This window comes from Plecotus auritus (genome assembly GCF_963455305.1).
Source record: "Plecotus auritus genome assembly, chromosome: 9".
NCBI lineage: Eukaryota > Metazoa > Chordata > Mammalia > Chiroptera > Vespertilionidae > Plecotus > Plecotus auritus.
The window spans coordinates 115,302,347-115,324,624 of NC_137783.1; the positions used below are offsets into that span (position 1 = coordinate 115,302,347).

Below are 22,278 nucleotides of genomic sequence, written 5' to 3' on the forward strand. Positions count from 1 at the left end.
CTTGGTTTATGGCCCTTGTAAATTGGGAGTATTTAAGTAAATAGGTCTTGTAAGACCCAGATAATTAAGGAAGGGGCAGCAACCTGATTATAGGCTAACAAAAATGTGCATTAGGATACTAATTAGCTAGGTACAGAGTCAGGCTGCTAGACCCCCACATTCTTTCACAGGTACAAGTGCATGGACACATACATGTAGCATCTAGCTCATAGTAAGTGATTAAGTAATGTTTGTTAATTTTTGATTATTTGATGAGGCACAGAAATATCAAAATGTAAAATTATTGGAGTAGGTTCTGGGATAAGATAAATATTAATATATAGCATAATTTTATAAGATAGATTTTACAGGTTCTGTAACCAAACAATGAGTCTGTGCTGCCTGTCACTACTTCATCAAAAACACAGAGACAGGGTTGAATCCTATATGAGCATTTATTCCAATACTGCCAGCAGTATGGGAGAGCAGCAGATTAGCCACAAAAAAACTGCTCTGCAGCTCCCCATAAGCCAACTGTTTATATAGGTAGAAGTACAAAGGAAGAGTAGGCAAAAGGGCAGTTTACAGATATGCAAAAGAACTAGGGGTCTTCAAAGGGCTTAGTGATATGCAAGGGCTGGGGTTACATGGGGAAATTGGCAAAGGGGAGTGCCTGATGGGCAGTTAACTGGTAAGCATGCTGGAAGTTTGCAAAGGCCTGTAGGTATGCAAAAAGAGCTGGGGATCTTCAAAGGGCTGGCAATTCTAGTTTCTGCAGCATAATTGTTAATCTTTCCATGATAATAGGCAGCTCCAAATGGGGAGGAAGGGCTGCATCTCCAGGTCAGCTCCAGCCAGGGTAGAATGTGCCTTCTTTAATCAGAATAAAACAATCATGGTTAACAGAGCATGATTAGTATTTCTTACAATAAATACTAGCTGGTTCCCCAAATTCTATTGCTGCCCACTTTCAGTTCCATGGGTTATAAAAATGTGGATATTTCTCAGAGGACAACTAACCAGAAGGAAGGCCCGCCTTCTTATTGCTCCATGAATTACTGTCCTTCTTCTACAGAGGAAGTTCTGGGTGAAGGATGGAAGGTGGGTCCCTGGATAAGGCCCAAGGATGAGACTCATACCATGTTCTAGTCTTGCTAAGGAAACTACTCAGAAAGTCTTCCACGTAGGGAGCTAGGAGGGTCTCACTGCCAGTGGCAAACTCCAAGCCTGCATGGAAGATTCCTTGTGGTCACTTTCCTCAGAGCTCCCTTCACGTCCTTGTTCCTCAGGCTGTAGATGAGGGGATTAAGCATGGGGGTGACCATTGTGTAGAACACAGACACCAGTTTTTTCTGTTCCTTGGAAGACTTTGGTGTCATGTAGGTGACAATTGCTGACCCATAAAAAAGGATGACCACAATGAGGTGGGAGCCACAGGTAGAGAATGCCTTGAGCCTCCCTGCTGCTGACTTCATCCTGACCACAGTCACTATGATGTGGCCATAGGATACCAGAATTAGGGAAACAGGTATGAGGAGAATCACAACCCCCACGAAGAAAATGGCCATCTCTGAAGTCCGGGCATCTGTGCTTGCTAGGATCAACAGTGCAGGTGCCTCACAAAAGAAATGAGCAATACTATTGCTGCCTCTGTAGGGTAGCCTTAGGGTGAAGGTGGCATCCACCACAGATACCAGAATGCCACTGGCCCATGATCCCGCAGCTAGCTGGACACACACTTTCCAAGTCATGATGGTGGGGTAATGCAAAGGGTTACAGATGGCCACATACCGGTCATAGGACATCACCGCCAGAAGGGCACACTGTGTACCCCCCAAAATCAAGAAGAATAGAAGCTGAGCTGCACAACGTGTGAATGAAATGACTTTTTTCCTGGATAGCAGGTGGACTAGGGCCTGAGGAACGATGTTGGTAGAGAAACAGAGGTCAGCCAGAGATAAATTGCAGAGAAAAAAATACATGGGTGTGTGAAGCAGGGAGTCAACCTGAACAAGGGTCAGGAGAAGCACATTTCCAAGCACAGTGACCAGATAGACACCCAGGAATAAGATGAATAGCAGCTTCTGGGTGTGCAGGTCATCAGAGAGCCCCAGAAGGAAGAATTCTGTCACCTGTGTCTGATTTGTCTGTCGCATTGTTTGTCTCCTTTTTCAATACCAAGTCATTACACGCTAAACATAGGTGTGTTTAACCTATAAAATTACGTAATTCAGAGTTAGTGTGTGTAACCTATAAAATATATAATTAAATGTTGCATCCAATCACTACTAACCATTTCAAGAATCCCCTTTATAAGGTTTTTAGAAGATGATCATGCTGCTTTCAATTTTGCAAGACTTAATACTTTATAAGTTGGTGCGTTGATTTTTAGTGTCAGCTGGCAAGTGTAGACTAGATCCAAAATCATCTTCTTTATTCTGAATATCACATATCTGATAATAAAAAGACATATTAAATTCATGTGTAAAGTCATACCATTTAATTTCACTTTATTATTAACTGAAGCCTTTAAAGGAGTCTTGTGTTGCTCTTGCCACACCTCTCCCATCTCATGCTGGTGCAAATATTTTTAAGTCTTTGGATATACAACTGTTTCTGTTGTCTCCTTCTTGAATGGGTGGTCAGGAAGGCATAAGAAATCAAACAGAGCCAAAGTACCCTGCAGAACTGACTTTTGGCTTAGAGAAAATGACCTGTTTTGAAGGAGCTGGGAAACCAAGAGGTAACTGTGGATAGTGTACCATAATCTCTTTGGAAATTCTTTCCTCACCTTCAGCTAAAGCTCCCAAATGTCAGTGAACTTCCAAAATAACAGATACACCATCATGACATAATTTCCATGCTAAGCCACCAGCATGGCTATTTTTCAGACTACATGGCACTGATCTGCAACCTCCAGCCCACCATCTCTCCCTGCCTGATATTATCTGTCTACTCCTCCCAGAAATGACAAACTCCTTTGCAAATTGTGTCTATGTCTTTCATTTTTGTGTACTTTTTAAACATAGCATAGAACTTTGTTAAATAAATTATCATTAATTAAATAAAGCTTGCCTAAAAATTAAGAATTCAGGAATAATAATAAAATATCATAGGACCTCTCCAAAAAGAGTAAAAGGAAATTTAATTTAAAGTCTAAATTTTAAGGCTCTACATGAGGGCTATCGACTCTTTATCTTTCTGATAAAATACTTCAAATAATGTTTTAAATATATCAAATGCATACATGCATACACACATACATACACATGTACATACATGTAAAATAGAATGTATAGGATTGTTAAGGAAACAATTACATCAAAATATAGTTATCAAAATAATTTTAGAAAACAAATATATGATATAATAATACATGTGTTTCTTCAAATCAAATCATTAAATTTTTTTAATGTTGTGATGGTTCTAGTAACGACGTTAATTTAAAAATGATGAACTTAAATGATATTTTGAGACATCTTCAAGAACTGCAATGTGATATAAATATACCTCTGATTTCTATTGGTGATAAAGCCATCGATACTACAATGCTGGATACTATAAAACAAGAAGGACATTTTAGATTTACTTTAATGTAAATAGCATTCACAGCTAAATTAAAGAAGTCCCTGAATTTCAAGTTATGAACTATTGGGCTCATGGAATTGCCAGGAATTTTCTCAAAAAAGACACAGTTATACTCTATATAATCTGATAATGGAGTCTTAGGCATTTTGATGGGTCTGTGAGTCAAAATGATGAAAGATTTCAATTTATCATTGAAATAATAAATGAATAAATAAAATGTTAATATCAACAATCACATCTCTGCATAGAGTTAGCATCATTTTCATTAAACATACATCACACTTTGAATATTCAATCACCTTATTTGTTGAGTAAAGGTATTCTGCCAAGCATTTCCTTGGGATACAAACAAAAGACCTAACTTCTGAGGCCAAAGACTCTCAGATAGGAAGGACCAAACTGTAGTCACGGTTTCTCCCCAGTGCCAGTGTGTTCTCTGGAACATCATAGATTCCCAGCAAATACTGGTTTAATGAATGGATGTACTGGACCAAGTGAGTCTGTATGATCTAACAATTATAAATAGAAGTAATATAAAATTATTTCTAGTGGGAAATATAGTCTATTGTTAAATAGCTAATATAAAAATAAATTTTGGGAACACAAGTAATTTTAAGATAGGTACTTTTGGAATTATCATCCACCTAGTGGAAGGTACTGTCTGGTTAGTTTGTAAAGTCTCCAGGTTATGGTTCAGCTCAGGTCCCTTAGACTTACCTCTCTTGCCACAGTTCACACCCTTCTCAGAATAGAATTTAGTGCAATAGTATCAATTATGTGTCTAGATTCTCAGAGAAAATTAAATGGTAAACAAATAATGGTTCTCGCTTTTGATGAAAAGTTTGATGCCCAAGTTGGTGGTTAACTTAATGGAAGGGCAACTACGGGATATTGCTGATTTCTAAGCCTTCTTACCCATTCCCCACTCCCACCTATCTCCAACACACGTAGAAATAGACACACACAAGTACACACATTCACACAAAAAACAAATATGTCCTAGATAATAAATGTATTTACAGCATGATGTACTTACCTCCATTATAGCTCTTAACAAATTATGTTGAAATTATTTTCTTTCTCTGTTACTATAAGATACTCAAGAGCAGAAACCATACCTCACTCATCTTTATTCACAGCAAATATGATCAATCCTGGCATGGAATAAGTGTCCAGCACATGTTTTTGAGGTGATTTAAACTAAGCCAAAATAACAGAAGACAATGAATGAGTCAGAGATGAGTGTGACTTGTGACCTGTCAGATGGTAGGAATGCTCACTGACTCTGGGAGTACAATATTAGAAGACTACATCCCTGACTGCTCCCAATTTGTTTTTTAAAGCATGTTATTCTCCCATGCGAATGTGGAGGATAAAATGCTCCCTGGGCAACCTCAGGGTCAGGAAGCTTCTGTAAGAGAAACATGTCTGCTGTCAGTATTTCGTGTTATTCTCTCTTTCTTCCAGATTTAACATTAAATTGTAAGTGCATTTCTCTAAAAATGGCATGTATTACTTGATGTGGAATAGGATAATACTGTCACAGAGCCAAGCATTGTCTAATTGACATTTCTTTTAGGAAGAGGATACTGAGGAAATCCATAGGAACCAAGAGAAAATATGAAATTTCTCTTCTGATTCCAAAATCTTTCGTCCTCAAAATCACCTATCCCCTACCCTCTTTACCCTTGTACTTACTGTCTCCCCAGCCCCACACACAGGTATAAGAATTCATACCCAGAGGATCAATAATGACTTCATGGAAGCTCTGCTTATGTCTCCATCAGGTGAAGACCATGTTTTTTTTTTTTCACAGGAATCCAACATTGTAATTATGGTTTGATAAGGTAGATCTGCTGTGGGAAAAACCTTGGCTAGATTTATTACAGAAGATTTAGCCCTAAGAATCACATTGTTTGGACAAAATTAGTTGAATTTTAAAAATCAAATCTTTGAAGGGATTGAAACAAATTCCACTCCCAATATATGCCAAGTTATCCCCTTTGTTCAACTCATGCCTTGTCTTTCCCTCCCTCTAACAAGCTTACCGACATTTCCTCATATAGTGGAGAAAAAAGTTCAAACCAGTAAAGACATCTCACAGGTGAGGGGTAAACTGCTGCTGGTGCAGCAAGTGCATTGGCTGCAGAAGGGGCGCTCTAGAGTGGAGACTGGGAGCATCTTGTCATGAAGTCAAAGGGCTCAGTAACATCAAGGACAAGGCAGGAGGGGAATCCCCACATCTCCCATGTCCAGAGGTCTTAGCATTGACTTCAGGGCAACAATAGTTCCATTTAAGTGAACAGAGGAATACATGAGCAGTCTCTGGAGAAGCTTACGTGCTCAGGAGAATTCTGAATCATTAAGGTGGATCCTGAGCTGCATTTCCTCTCAGAAGGTTCCCAAATGGTTGTGAGGACAAATGTCAGCACTCACATCTTCATTTGGGGGAGAATGTAGATGCAAAAAAAAAAAATGTAGAGTTAATTCAATCTAAATGTGTATTTTAAAATAATACAGCATGATTAAATATGACTTATCTCTGGGATGCAAATATGTTTCAACAACAGAAACCCAGCAAAGAAATGCACAAATTATTACACTGAAAAATAAAATCAGATAAAAATCTCAGTGATGTAGAAAACACATGTGGTAAAAACAAACAAAAACCTATTTATTATTTTTTAATCTTTGTAAATAAGATAAAAAGGTTTTTTTTTAACCTGGTAGGTTATGCACCAAAACCCTACAACAAATCTCATATTTAATAGAGAAACTATTGGTGCAGTCTCTAAGGTAAGGGACAAGACAAAAATGCTGCCCTCACCATTACTATTTAACAAAGTACTGAGAGTCATTAAGAACACAATGAAGAAAGAAAAAAGATAAAAGGAAAAGATATAAGGCATAAGAAATGGAAGAGAAAAAAATAAAACTTTACTATTTGCTGATCATATGATTACCAACCTAAAAAAATTCAATGAACAAACTGCTAGAAGTAATAAAGATGTGCAAGTTTCCTGTATCAGAGTTCAACCTAAAAAAAATAAAATTAAAACAGTTTTCTCTACCTCTCTACCAGCAATAACCAATTGGAATATAATTTTTAAAATGGTACAATTTCACAACAGCAACAAAAATTATGAGGTATATGGAAACAAATCAAGAATATACACGTTCTCCATCGTGGTAAAAAATTAGCTCTCATAAAGTAGAAGATCATTTGAATAAATGGAGAAATATTTCATCTCTTGGATCAGATGACTTTAATATTATAAAGATATAATTTCTACCTAAATTGATCTATAATTTTAGGGTAATACCAATTACCATTCCAGTTGGATATATTTAGTAACCCAAAAGATTTACTCTTACATTTATGTGGAGAAATAACAATCCATACTTAGTCAGAATATTGAAAGAGGTCATGTAGGAATGCCCGACCAGATATTAAGACATACTGCCCACCCACAAAAATAAAATGCAGGCGGTAATGGTGCAAACAAGCACTTATAAACAAATGGAGCCGAACTGAGAGCTCATAGATAGACCCATTTGTAAGTTTCATGTAAAACAAAGTTAATTTCAAAAATCAAGAGGGAAAGGAAAAATAGTTCAATAAATGTTGTTGGTAAAATTAGTAGACTACAATGAGAAAAATAAAACTGATTTTCTACCTAACATGACAGAAGGAGGTAGTCTCTAACAGGATTAAATACCTAAAAGTTAAAATAGAACAATGACATTATAGAAGAATACATAGCAGTACACCTCAGTGACTTAGAATAAAAAAATTCCAAGCACAACCAATAAAGAAAAATTTGATGAATTTGATTTTATAAAATCTACAATAATCCAGGCCAGAGAAAATAAGAGCCAGAAACTAAAGGCAGTGTGGTAGGGATGGAGAAGGTGACACTAAACCAGTGTTTAGAGAGAAAAATAATCAAGTTTGTGGAATAAAGGAGTTTTATCCAGTTCCTGTGTTACAAAGTGGACTGCCCAGAGGGAGGGTCATTTTCTGCAATGGGGTAGATATAAGGAGAAGGCTTGGGGTGGAGGGAGATAATGAATATAATTTATAACTCATTACTGTTTAAATCTGTGTATATTGTATGAGGCTGTACTGCTGATGTAGATAGTCTTTTGTATCTAAATTCCTTATGCTTGGAACTCACTGTGCTTACATTCTGTTTATACAGATATTTCCTTGATTTTTCCACATTTTCTTCATTATTTATCCATTCATTCAACAATACTTTACTGAACATCAACCTTGCTAGGAACTGGAATAAAAAGTTAAATAGTATCATTTTTACTCTCTAGGAGTATACCATGTAGAATATGAGTTAAAGACAGAAATTAATGATTACTCTAAGATAAAGATTATGCAAGTGGTATTCTAGTGTTGTTAATATCTTGAAACTTCCTGGTCCTCTCTAGAAACTGTCTTACTCCTTGCTCTTCTACTACCACCCAATACCAAACGCCCCGGCTTGCCCTCACCTGTGAATTCAGACTCGCTCAGGTTTTCAGAGAGTGGGTGAAAGTGTTGCCTGATGGTTAAGTCCATGACTTGGAGTCAGGCTGCCCAGGATGCACATGCTATGCCAACACTTACTGGCTGCCTAACCTTAGAAAAACCACTCAACTTCTCTGTTCCTCGTATTCCTTGGCTGTAAAGTGGGATGAGTGATAGTTTCTACACCTTCAGGTTGTTGTGAGACAAACATGACACATGCAAAACATTTGGATTAGTGCCTGGCACTTACTTGGTGCTCAATAAACGTTACTTTTTGCTGTGAAAATAGATAAGGTATCAAAAAACGTTTTCATAGAAGATGTGATGCCTAGCTTGAAGTTTTTAAAATGAATAGGATTCAGAAAAAATTTTTAAACAGCATTTTTTTTGCTTTTTACCTCCCTCCTTCCTTTACCACCCTGACTTCACATCTTGCACCTGCTCAGGACTTTACGCAGGTATGATCTTCTTAGTGGAGCCTTCTTTGTTTGACTCCCTCCAATACCCCCAAATGCCTCTTTCCTTCCCCACTGTGTTGTTCTCCATTATTCTTGTTGCTATCTAACACACTATACCTTCTACTTTGTCTATAATCTGTCTTCCCTATTGGAAGGTGAGTTCTATGAGGGCAGGTATTTTTTTTGTTTTACTTACTGATATATTATCTGCAGTATCTAGAACAGTGTGTAGAAGACAATATCTATTGAATAAATTATTATTTTATCAGAGATAAAAAGCAAGGGCACACATTGTAGTATACAGATCTTGTAACATAGAAACCCACACCTAAAACCTATATGTTCTTGTTGACCAATGTCACTCCAATCAATTTAAATTGGTAAATATTTTTTAAAGAAAAGAAAAGCAAGGGCTGCAATGAGTTGGAGCAATGGGTTAGATAAGAACTGGATTTATAAAGGTAGATCTAACATTATATCATAATAATTATAATGGTTAGCATTTATTGCATATGTATTATGCACCAGTTACCATGCTGTGTGCTTTAGATTTATTCCTGGAAGTGTATAGTTATCAGAAAGAATTTCAGAGTCCCAATTTTGAAGCTTAGTTATTGATATAATGATGAAAACTTGTTTCCTTTATTCATAGGGGTTAATGTTTTTAGCCACACCTGCATATTTTAAGTTGGTCTTTACTAACATGACACTTGAGTTTCATATTTCTTGAGCATGAAGACATAAATGGACAAATAGAAAACTATGAAAGGGTTTATACATAACACTGCAGTCTGATACTATCTTGAGTCTGTCTTTCCTTTGTGTGATCACATATAGCCACATGGAGAATATTTAGCCCAGGGATCAAAATAAACCACAGTTTCTATATTGTGTGCCTTCTTGTTTAAACTGAAATTGTCTGAGTTTGAAATTAAGATTCCTCCAATATGCTGATATCTTTCTGAGCATGGCTGCTGGAGACTAGGACACAAGCAAGTCTCCTCCTCGGGGATAATTGGCAAATGTTGGCTCACTTCCTTTGCTTTTCTCCTTCTCACTTTTTTATTTTGTAGAAAACATATCCAGACTCATGGTAACATCTTTCATCGTGCCTCAAGACCCTTCTCTTCAGAAATGCTTGGCCTGGCTTCTTGTCAGCATCACTGACTGGTGTTAAAAAAAAAAACAACACACAAAAAAAGAAACAAACAAAACAGAAAAGTAGAGACAACTCAGGAGATGTATAAATATATATGGTGTTCCTCAGTTCAGTCTGAAAAAGGTTAGCATTCTTCAAAAAAAAATTGTGAAGCCTATAGTCAAGACTTGGTTTTTACATTTTTGAAAGTACATCTGTTTTATCTTCAACAACTGTAACAAAAGAGAGAATGAGGCCACAGGACATTCCTTTTCCAGGGGTATAATAGAGGTCTATATAACAGATGGAGACTTCTTCCCAGAGTGTGGATGCCCATTGAGATCCAAGTCAGAAGAATGATGTGGGGAAACTGGACCATTGTCAATGAGTTTGTTCTTGTGAGCTTCTCAGCCTTGTCTTCCGAGCTACAAGCGCTACTGTTTCTCCTTTTTTTGATCATTTACCTGGTTACCCTAATGGGCAATGTCCTCATCATCCTGGTCACTACAGCTGACTCTGCCCTACAAAGTCCTATGTACTTCTTCCTCAGGAACTTGTCCTTCCTGGAGATAGGTTTCAACTTGGTCATTGTGCCCAAGATGCTGGGGACCCTGATCATCCAAGACACAAACATCTCCTTCCTTGGCTGTGCTACTCAGATGTATTTCTTCTTTTTCTTTGGGGCTGCTGAGTGCTGCCTCCTGGCCACAATGGCATATGACCGCTATGTGGCCATCTGTGACCCTTTGCGCTACCCAGTCATCATGGGTCGCAGGGCCTGTGCCCAGCTGGCAGCTGCTTTTTGGTTCTCAGGGTTTCCAGTAGCCACTGTGCAAACCACATGGATTTTCAGCTTCCCTTTCTGTGGCCCCAACAGGGTGAATCACTTCTTCTGCGACAGTCCCCCTGTCATTGCACTGGTCTGTGCTGATACCTCTCTGTTTGAACTGGAGGCTCTGACAGCCACTGTCCTGTTCATCCTCTTCCCTTTCTTGCTGATCCTTGGGTCCTATGTTCGCATCCTCTCCACTATCTTCAGGATGCCCTCAGCTGAGGGGAAACGCAAGGCCTTCTCTACCTGTTCCTCCCACCTCCTGGTTGTCTCCCTTTTCTACAGCACTGCCATCCTCACATACTTCCGACCTCGGTCCAGCACCTCTCCTGAGAACAAGAAGCTGCTGTCCCTCTCCTACACAGTGGTGACACCCATGTTGAATCCCATCATATACAGCTTAAGAAATAGTGAAGTGAAGGCTGCACTGAAGCGGTTCACCCACAGGACCCTGGGCCCTAAGAAACTGTGACTGGTTTAGATGGAAACTGAAGGGGTGGAATGCAAGGACAAAAGAAAGAAAACAGTTTGGCTCAATGGATAGAGCATCAGCCCATTGACTGAAGGGGCCCCAGGTTCAATTCCAATTAAGAGCATGTACTTTGGTTGCAGGCTCAATCCCAGGAACACATGCAGGATGCAACCAATCAATGGGTCTTTCTCACATTGATGTTTCCCTCCCTTTGTTTCTCCCTCTCCCTTCCACTCTCTCCAAAAATCAATGGAAAAAATTATGCTCAAGTGAGGATTAAAAAAAAAAAAAAGGAGCCAAAACCGGTTTGGCTCAGTGGATAGAGCGTCGGCCTGCGGACTGGAAGGTCCCGGTTTGATTCCGGTCAAGGGCACGTAACTTGGTTGCGGGCACATCCCCAGTAGGAGGTGTGCAGGAGGCAGCTGATCGATGTTTCTCTCTCATTGATGTTTCTAAGTCTCTATCCCTCTCCTTTCCTCTCTGTAAAAAATCAATAAAATATATTTATAAAAAATTTAAAAAAAAATGACGGAAAGAAATAAAGAATAGAAGGAAGGAAAGAAGGAAGGGAGGGAAGGAGGGAGGGAGAGAGAGAGAGAGAGAGAGAGAGAGAGAGAGAGAGAGAGAGAGAGAGAGAGAAGAAAGAAAGAAAGAAAGAAAGAAAGAAAGAAAGAAAGAAAGAGGAAGAAAGAAAGACGAAGTTCTCAATCTCAAATGGGTTTTTGGACTCCACTCTTTCCAGGAGCCACAGTATACCCACTGGGATCTTAGACTTTCCACTGGGATCCATTTCTGAAAAGAACATGAGTGGTTGAAGAACAAACTGCAGTAGGCCCAGGGTTCTATAGGACTGTGGTATCAATGTCTCTGAAGATGCCACCTGTTTACACAGATTAGGTGCCCATCTAAAGGTTGACAACTTCATTACAATTTGCTATTTTTCATTTTTTTTTAACTTTTTTGTTGTGTTTTAACTTTTTCTTGAACTTCTTCATTCATGTCATTTTATAATTTTCTGCTTTCCTTTCTTCTGTTTGTCAAAAAACTCTACCTGCAACTTTTAAGGACATTTTGTTTATAAGGTAGAGTAATAATAATAAATAGTAGAGTTCTGTTTCATTCTTTCTTTTTTCTTTTTTTTCCAGCAAATTTTTATGCAGTACTCAGCATACATTTGACCGTGTTTAAGCCCAAAAAACATGTTGGTGAACAAAACCGATTAAATATCTTGCCTCATGGAAGGTATAGTGAGGGAGAGAATAAAAAGATACTCTAAGTACACATGTTTAGAGAGCTACCAATTGAGTAATTCTGCTGCTGCTTCTATAATTGGTCTGTGCTTCATCTGGAGAAAGACTATTTCACACTACTCCCTCAATCTCAAATTATCCACCTTGGATATGAGAGTTGCTTGATACAAAGGGTTAAAGGAATCACCTGTCAAGTATAAGTGGACAAATTCTAGGAAACTGCTGGAAATAACCCAGAGTTTCTTTGTTTTCTATATGTTTGGGGTAATCTTATTGTGATTGAATAAAATTAACTGTCCATTTTAAGCTTGCATATCTCTCAACCAATGTAGCAGCCACTCTATGATTTTGTCCAGTGAACATTGCCCAACTCTATATTCTTGGCAAATAACAGACTTGAGATGTGGACACCATAGCTTTGTGTAATCTATTTATTAGAATGTATTGATAATTAACAAAGTAAAATAGCACTATTGCATAGGCAAGACCTCTTCACAAACAACTCTAACTCTGTGTGCCATGGAAGTACCAGGACCAGTTCAATCTCCTACACAAGGTGTCCTTTAGCTTGCATGTATCAAGGGCTCCAGGAGGGCAGCACATTCTGAATATCACCATAGGAATTTGCAAATAAAAATGCAGATCGTACATAGGGTTCTATTTGCATGATGACAATCACACAACCAAGCAGATTGGTACCATTATAAATTTGTCATCTCCAAGTTTAGCCAAGCTTTTATCACTGCCTCACACTCATTTTACTTGACCTTTATATGGTAGGTAGAATAATGGGCCCACAAAGATGTTCATGTCCTAGTGTTGCAGAAGACCAAAGAAAACCAAAGACGCTTCTAAGAAAAAAAGGAGGGACACTGTTTAATATGCCGACGGACTCAGGGAACAGCCTTCCAAATCCGAGTGAAGGAACACGCATGGGGCTTTCCTTTATATCTCCCTCCCTGTGGTCTTTGTCCCACAAACATGGATTATGCTTCTGGTCCTTTTCGCGGGCCTTGCAAGAAGGCCCCCAGGTGTTGGGGGTCTCCAGGCCATATCTGATGGTCTGGCCTGGCACCAGTGTTAATAACCCTCCCTCCGGGTCAGTGCACTGTTCACAGTAACAGGTTCTGCAAGACCAGTATCTGGGAAGGAGATAGGGACTTAATTATAGGTTATCAGGAATGTACACTGAGCTTGCTGGCTTGGATTCAGATCACTAGCCCCAAATATCAGGGTTACATTGGAATTAGCCCCTTTTAGCCTTCTTACTAGTGCCCTATACATTACCTTACATGGGCTTTGTAGATGTCATTAAATTAAGGTTATTCCCCTGGGGAGGTTAGCCTGCATTTTTTTAAAATACAGTAACAGGAAATCAGAAGGTGTGTCGAGAATGACCTTGAAACATTTATTCCCATCGCTTCCTCAACTCAATATACCTAAGTCCACGGGTCCTGCCTGGTGGCCTTCTATACACAGCTACCCTCTCCAAGTTCTAGTTGCCTCTTCCTGGTCCTTCAGACCCATGATTGGTAATACCATGTTTCCCCAAAAACAAGACAGTGTCTTATATTAATTTCTGCCCCGAAAGACACGCTAGATTTTATTTTCAGGGAATGTCTTATTTTTCCATGAAGAAGAATATGGTACAGATTTATTGTTAAATGAAAATAAAGGAAATTTATTACCTGTATACGGTACGGTAGTACGGTAGTTGTCAACACAAACCAGACAAAGTGTGAATCCTACAGTATCAAGAATTTACTCATTTATTCAATGACAATCATGTCATCATCTTCTGGAACATCATCATAACAATCCAATTCCTGAATTTCCTGGTGAATTTCTTGTGACTCCATTTCTTTCAGAATCAGTGGACCAAATCTCTCATGTTTAGCAATAGCACTGTCTTTAAATGAGTACTTCTTGTCAAGGTAGCCTGCTCGCAGTGCATTTGCAATGCAACTGTCAGTGATTTTCTCCCATGAATTCTTCACCCAAGTCACAACTTCTTGCAGTTTAGGTTTCACAAAGTTTCCATGCTGATTTCTCTCCATTCTATTTTCAATGTAGTCATTAATTTCCATGCGCAAATTGTCTTTGAATGGCTTGTTTATTGCAATATCAAGAGTCTGGAGATAGGCCGTCATTCCTGCGGGAATCATTATCTGATCTATTTTTCTTTCGTGAAGAAATGTCTTCATGTCTTTAGCGTGGTGAGTGCTGGCTGCATCCCAGACTAGCAGACCTCTTCGGCTCCCTCGCATAAAAAGCGGCAGCATTAAATCGACCCACTTCCTTATAACTGCTTGTGTGGCCCAGGCTTTTTCAGTTTCAAGAATAAAAACACCCAAAACACGTTCAATCTTTTCCTTCTTGCCCTTAGAAATGATTAAATGTGGGATTTTAGTGCCATCCAGAGGAACTGCCAAAATACAGGAAACACGTGCACTTTAGTAAGCAGTGGAGGGAATGTACGCTAAGGAGGCACCCCGCTGTTCAATTGTTGTTTGAGATGATTGGCCCATAAACACTGCAGTTTCATCCATAGCAATCATGTTGGAAAGATTGTATTTAGAGAAGTCAGCATCATCAATAAAGGACTTGAATGCAAGTGCTTGCTTAATATCTTGAGTATCTTCCAACCTAAACAATGTTGTAGATCTTCTTAAAGACAGTTCACTTTGCTGAAGGAAATTATCCAGCCAGTGTTGTGATGCTTTGAAGTCTTCGGGGGCTATGTCAAACTGTGGTGCCATTGTAAGGGCAAATTCTTGAATCTGAGCCCTATTCACAACCAAACCCTTTGCTCTCCTGTCAACAACCCATTCACAGATCAGGTCTTCCAGCTCGAAAAATAATGGTTGCCGACCTGATTCACACTTGCGCTTTTTATCATTTCCCTTGTCCACTTGTTCAATGAGGTTACCATACTCTGCTCGCCATTTTCGGACCAATGGGATACTCAACATCTTTTCTTTGCAGAAAGCAGTAAGATTTTGGCCCCAAGAATCTTCCATGATTCTTTTCTTGTACTCCACGGAGTAGCTTTTTCTTTTTGCGCTCATTTCTACCGTAGGGGTAAAAAAAAAAAAGGAATTGGGGTATCAAGGTGGGGGGAGGGGGATCACTCAAAATGACACAGGGGGGATCAGAGGGGGGAATCAAAATGGCACAGGAGAATCAGAGGGGGGATTATCATTTTAGTAACCCCTTTTGATCCTCCTGTGTCATTTTGATTGTCCCCTCTGATCCTCCTGTGTCATTTTGATTGTCCCCTCTGATCCTCCTGTGTCATTTTGATTGCCTCCTCTGATCCTCCTGTGTCATTTTAAGTGATCCCCCTTCCCCCACCCCTGTGCCACTGAACACCTTCACCAGACATCCCTCCTACCCCTTTATCAGACATTTACCCCCTGGGGCCTGCCTGGGGACTGTCACTGGGCTTGCTGGGGCCTGGATCTGGGCTGGAGCAGGGTCTGCCACTGACTGAGAACCTTCAGTCATCATGAAGGCGGCCGCGAGCATCAGGTAGTGTCACCAGAGACAGACCAGCACTCACCACCTTCGCCGCGTCCCGTCGCTCTAATCCTCCTGTTCTTCTACATGCATCTGCGAAAGTCTCCTCCTCTCCCGCCCCGCGCTCACCACTCACTCCGACCTCCGCTCCGCCTCCACACAGCAGTGACGTCAGGACTCCGGGTAACGTCAATGGTTGCTAGACGCCAGTCAGGGCGGCCCTAGCGACCAGTTTACGGTAAATTAATTTTCATTCTGAGACAGAGCCTGGGGGCCTTATTGTCAGGGGATGCCTTATATTTCACTCAGAAGGAAACCTGCGAGTAGGTCTTATTTTCGGAGGATGTTTTATTTTCGGGAAAACACGGTAGCTTCTCATTCTTGCTTCCCTCAGATGTCACTATTTCTTGTTGGTTTTCAAAACCCCATCTTTACCTTATAAAGGTGTGTCCTAATAGATTACAGTACTCATCTCTCTAATGAGAGTATGAGAAGTATAGCAGAGCTCATAACTTCTGCTTCATTGTGCCCATGATCTACCCACCTCAAACATATACAAAGATGGGGAAAAGTAGGTTTATAAGTACTACAAATAAATAATACAACAATAAATAAATAATAATGAATAAACTCCATTTGTTGTATTCACAACTGTAAACCTACTTTTGCCCTCCCCCATATGTACATGCACATGTAGGTATGTTGTGGAATTGGCGCAGAAGACAGGACAGCTGAATACTCAGAGGTATCAGGAAAGAGAACCTTTATTCAAAGCGGCACTGCTGGTTCAGGGGTTTTAAAGATCCAAAGCCTGCACAACTTATACAATGAGATTTCTCTTTATATACTAGTATATTCCTGAGTTTCTTTGTTTCCTAACTACTGGGCTCCTGTGGTGGACTTTCACAGCCCCTCCTGAGTCAGTTAGAATGCGGAATTTAGATTGTATCTAAATGCCTAACCTGGATGGCGTCAGTGAACTCTCTTTAGCTAAGCTGTTACATCCTTGGTTTATGGCCCTTGTAAATTGGGAGTATTTAAGTAAATAGGTCTTGCAAGACCCAGATAATTAAGGAAGGGGCAGTGACCTGATTATAGGCTAACAAAAATGTGCATTAGGATACTAATTAGCTAGGTACAGAGTCAGGCTGCTAACCCCCCTACATTCTTTCACAGGTACAAGTGCATGGACACATACATGTAGCATCATAGTAAGTGATTAAGTAATGTTTGTTAATTTATTGATTATTTGATGAGGCACAGAAATATCAAAATGTAAAATTATTGGAGTAGGTTCTGGGATAAGATAAATATTAATATATAGCATAATTTTATAAGATAGATTTTACAGGTTCTGTAACCAAACAATGAGTCTGTGCTGCCTGTCACTACTTGAGCCAAATAAACAGAGACAGGGTTGAATCCTATATGAGCATTTATTCCAATACTGCCAGCAGTTTGGGAGAGCAGCAGATCAGCCACAAAAATCTGCTCTGCAGCTCCCCATAAGCCAACTGTTTATATAGGTAGAAGTACAAAGGAAGACTAGGCAAAAGGGCAGTTTACAGATACGCAAAAGAACTAGGGGTCTTCAAAGGGCTTAGTGATATGCAAGGGCTGGGGTTATATGGGGAAATTGGGAAAGGAGAGTGTCTGATGGGCAGTTAACTGGTAAGCAGGCTGGAAGTTTGCAAAGGCCTGTAGGTATGCAAAAAGGGCTGGGGATCTTCAAAGGGCTGGCAATTCTAGTTTCTGCAGCATAATTGTTAATCTTTCCATGATAATAGGCAGCTCCAAATGGGGAGGAAGGGCTGCATCTCCAGGTCAGCTCCAGCCAGGGTAGAATGTGCCTTCTTTAATCAGAATAAAACAATCATGGTTAACAGAGCATGATTAGTATTTCTTACAATAAATACTAGCTGGTTCCCCAAATTCTATTGCTGCCCACTTTCAGTTCCATGGGTTATAAAAATGTGGATATTTCTCAGAGGACAACTAACCAGAAGGAAGGCCCGCCTTCTTATTGCTCCATGAATTACTGTCCTTCTTCTGCAGAGGAAGTGCTGGGTGAAGGATGGAAGGTGTGTCCCTGGATAAGGCCCAAGGATGAGACTCATACCATGTTCTAGTCTTGCTAAGGAAACTACTCAGAAAGTCTTCCACGTAGGGAGCTAGGAGGGTCTCACTGCCAGTGGCAAACTCCAAGCCTGCATGGAAGATTCCTTGTGGTCACTTTCCTCAGAGCTCCCTTCACGTCCTTGTTCCTCAGGCTGTAAATGAGGGGATTAAGCATGGGGGTGACCATGGCCTAGAACACAGACACCAGTTTTTCCTGTTCTTTGGAAGACTTTGGTGTCATGTAGGTGACAATTCCTGACCCATAAAAAAGGATGACCACGATGAGGTGGGAGCCACAGGTAGAGAATGCCTTGAGCCTCCCTGCTGCTGACTTCATCCTGACCACAGTCACTATGATGTGGCCATAGGATACCAGAATTAGGGAAACAGGTATGAGGAGAATCACAACCCCCACGAAGAAAATGGCCATCTCTGAAGTCTGGGCATCTGTGGATGCCAGGATCAACAGTGCAGGTGCCTCACAAAAGAAATGAGCAATACTATTGCTGCCTCTGTAGGGTAGCCTTAGGGTGAAGGTGGCATCCACCACAGATACCAGAATGCCACTGGCCCATGATCCCGCAGCTAGCTGGACACACACTTTCCAAGTCATGATGGTGGGGTAATGCAAAGGGTTACAGATGGCCACATACCGGTCATAGGACATCACCGCCAGAAGGGCACACTGTGTACCCCCCAAAATCAAGAAGAATAGAAGCTGAGCTGCACAACGTGTGAATGAAATGACTTTTTTCCTGGATAGCAGGTGGACTAGGGCCTGAGGAACGATGTTGGTAGAGAAACAGAGGTCAGCCAGAGATAAATTGCAGAGAAAAAAATACATGGGTGTGTGAAGCAGGGAGTCAACCTGAACAAGGATCAGAAGAAGCACATTTCCAAGCACAGTGACCAGATAGACACCCAGGAATAAGATGAATAGCAGCTTCTGGGTGTGCAGGTCATCAGAGAGCCCCAGAAGGAAGAATTCTGTCACCTGTGTCTGATTTGTCTGTTGCATTGTTTGTCTCCTTTTTCAATACCAAGTCATTACACGCTAAACATAGGTGTGTTTAACCTATAAAATTACGTAATTCAGAGTTAGTGTGTGTAACCTATAAAATATATAATTAAATGTTGCATCCAATCACTACTAACCATTTCAAGAATCCCCTTTATAAGGTTTTTAGAAGATGATCATGCTGCTTTCAATTTTGCATGACTTAATACTTTATAAGTTGGTGCGTTGATTTTTAGTGTCAGCTGGCAAGTGTAGACTAGATCCAAAATCATCTTCTTTATTCTGAATATCACATATCTGATAATAAAAAGACATATTAAATTCATGTGTAAAGTCATACCATTTAATTTCACTTTATTATTAACTGAAGCCTTTAAAGGAGTCTTGTGTTGCTCTTGCCACACCTCTCCCATCTCATGCTGGTGCAAATATTTTTAAGTCTTTGGATATACAACTGTTTCTGTTGTCTCCTTCTTGAATGGGTGGTCAGGAAGGCATAAGAAATCAAACAGAGCCAAAGTACCCTGCAGAACTGACTTTTGGCTTAGAGAAAATGACCTGTTTTGAAGGAGCTGGGAAACCAAGAGGTAACTGTGGATAGTGTACCATAATTTCCTTGGAAATTCTTTCCTCACCTTCAGCTAAAGCTCCCAAATATCAGTGAACTTCCAAACTAACAGACACACCATCATGACATAATTTCCATGCTAAGCCACCAACATGGCTATTTTTTGCAGACTACGTGGCACTGATCTGCAACCTCCAGCCCACCATCTCTCCCTGCCTGATATTATCTGTCTACTCCTCCCAGAAATGACAAACTCCTTTGCAAATTGTGTCTATGTCTTTCATTTTTGTGTACTTTTTAAACATAGCATAGAACTTTGTTAAATAAATTATCATTAATTAAATAAAGCTTGCCTAAAAATTAAGAATTCAGGAATAATAATAAAATATCATAGGACCTCTCCAAAAAGAGTAAAAGGAAATTTAATTTAAAGTCTAAATTTTAAGGCTCTACATGAGGGCTATCGACTCTTTATCTTTCTGATAAAATACTTCAAATAATGTTTTAAATATATCAAATGTATACATACATACACACATACATACACATGTACATACATGTAAAATAGAATATAGGATTGTTAGGGAAACAATTACATCAAAATATAGTTATCAAAATAATTTTAGAAAACAAATATATGATATAATAATACATGTGTTTCTTCAAATCAAATCATTATATTTTTTTAATGTTGTGATGGTTCTAGTAATGACGTTAATTTAAAAATGATGAACTTAAATTATATTTTGAGACATCTTCAAGAACTGCAATGTGATATAAATATACCTCTGATTTCTATTGGTGATAAAGCCATCGATACTACAATGCTGGATACTATAAAACAAGAAGGACATTTGAGATTTACTTTAATGTAAGTAGCATTCACAGCTAAATTAAAGAAGTCCCTGAATTTCAAGTTATGAACTATTGGGCTCATGGAATTGCCAGGAATTTTCTCAAAAAAGACACAGTTATACTCTATATAATCTGATAATGGAGTCTTAGGCATTTTGATGGGTCTGTGAGTCAAAATGATGAAAGATTTCAATTTATCATTGAAATAATAAATGAATAAATAAAATGTTAATATCAACAATCACATCTCTGCATAGAGTTAGCATCATTTTCATTAAACATACATCACACTTTGAATATTCAATCACCTTATTTGTTGAGTAAAGGTATTCTGCCAAGCATTTCCTTGGGATACAAACAAAAGACCTAACTTCTGAGGCCAAAGACTCTCAGATAGGAAGGACCAAACTGTAGTCACGGTTTCTCCCCAGTGCCAGTGTGTTCTCTGGAACATCATAGATTCCCAGCAAATACTGGTTTAATGAATGGATGTACTGGACCAAGTGAGTCTGTATGATCTAACAATTACAAATAGAAGTAATGTAAAATTATTTCTAGTGGGAAATATAGTCTATTGTTAAATAGCTAATATAAAAATAAATTTTGGGAACACAAGTAATTTTAAGATAGGTACTTTTGGAATTATCATCCACCTAGTGGAAGGTACTGTCTGGTTAGTTTGTAAAGTCTCCAGGTTATGGTTCAGCTCAGGTCCCTTAGACTTACCTCTCTTGCCAGTTCACACCCCTTCTCAGAGTAGAATTCAGTGCAATAGTATCAATTATGTGTCTAGATTCTCAGAGAAAATTAAATGGTAAGCAAATAATGGTTCTCGCTTTTGATGAAAAGTTCACTTAGAACTTTGTCCCAAAGTTCTAAGTGATGCCCACGTTGGTGGTTAACTTAGTGAAAGGGCAACTACAGGATATTGCTGATTTCTAAGCCTTCTTACCCATTCCCCACTCCCACCTATCTCCAACACACGTAGAAATAGACACACACAAGTACACACATTCACACAAAAAACAAATATGTCCTAGATATATAAATGTATTGACAGCATGATGTACTTACCTCCATTATAGCTCTTAACAAATTATGTTGAAATTATTTTCTTTCTCTGTTACTATAAGATACTCAAGAGCAGAAACCATACCTCACTCATCTTTATTCACAGCAAATATGATCAATCCTGGCATGGAATAAGTGTCCAGCACATGTTTTTGAGGTGATTTAAACTAAGCCAAAATAACAGAAGACAATGAATGAGTCAGAGATGAGTGTGACTTGTGACCTGTCAGATGGTAGGAATGCTCACTGACTCTGGGAGTACAATATTAGAAGACTACATCCCTGACTGCTCCCAATTTGTTTTTTAAAGCATGTTATTCTCCCATGCGAATGTGGAGGATAAAATGCTCCCTGGGCAACCTCAGGGTCAGGAAGCTTCTGTAAGAGAAACATGTCTGCTGTCAGTATTTCGTGTTATTCTCTCTTCCAGATTTAACATTTAATTGTAAGTGCATTTCTCTAAAAATGGCATGTATTACTTGATGTGGAATGGGATAATACTGTCACAGAGCCAAGCATTGTCTAATTGACATTTCTTTTAGGAAGAGGATACTGAGGAAATCCATAGGAACCAAGAGAAAATATGAAATTTCTCTTCTGATTCCAAAATCTTTCGTCCTCAAAATCACCTATCCCCTACCCTCTTTACCCATGTACTTACTGTCTCCCCAGCCCCACACACAGGTATAAGAATTCATACCCAGAGGATCAATAATGACTTCATGGAAGCTCTGCTTATGTCTCCATCAGGTGAAGACCATGTTTTTTTTTTTTTCACAGGAATCCAACATTGTAATTATGGTTTGATAAGGTAGATCTGCTGTGGGAAAAACCTTGGCTAGATTTATTACAGAAGATTTAGCCCTAAGAATCACATTGTTTGGACAAGA

The 22,278-nt window shown here is 39.3% G+C and overlaps 3 protein-coding genes across 3 annotated transcripts; 1 reads left to right on the forward strand and 2 right to left on the reverse strand.

The window, feature by feature from the left end:
* Positions 1-1,181: 1,181 nt before the first annotated feature.
* LOC308233692 (olfactory receptor 2D2) lies at positions 1,182-2,135 on the reverse strand (the record flags this gene model as incomplete). Its single annotated transcript, XM_080640660.1, has 1 exon — positions 1,182-2,135. The coding sequence occupies one exon, from the start codon at positions 2,133-2,135 to the stop codon at positions 1,182-1,184; it is 954 nt and encodes a 317-aa protein (XP_080496786.1).
* Positions 2,136-10,014: 7,879 nt separating this feature from the next.
* On the forward strand, positions 10,015-10,989 carry LOC308234197 (olfactory receptor 10A4-like; the record flags this gene model as incomplete). The annotated part of the gene is made up of 1 exon (XM_080641624.1): positions 10,015-10,989. The coding sequence occupies one exon, from the start codon at positions 10,015-10,017 to the stop codon at positions 10,987-10,989; it is 975 nt and encodes a 324-aa protein (XP_080497750.1).
* Positions 10,990-18,066: 7,077 nt separating this feature from the next.
* On the reverse strand, positions 18,067-18,894 carry LOC308234208 (olfactory receptor 2D2-like; the record flags this gene model as incomplete). The annotated part of the gene is made up of 1 exon (XM_080641635.1): positions 18,067-18,894. The coding sequence occupies one exon, from the start codon at positions 18,892-18,894 to the stop codon at positions 18,067-18,069; it is 828 nt and encodes a 275-aa protein (XP_080497761.1).
* Between the last annotated feature and the right edge of the window lie 3,384 nt (positions 18,895-22,278).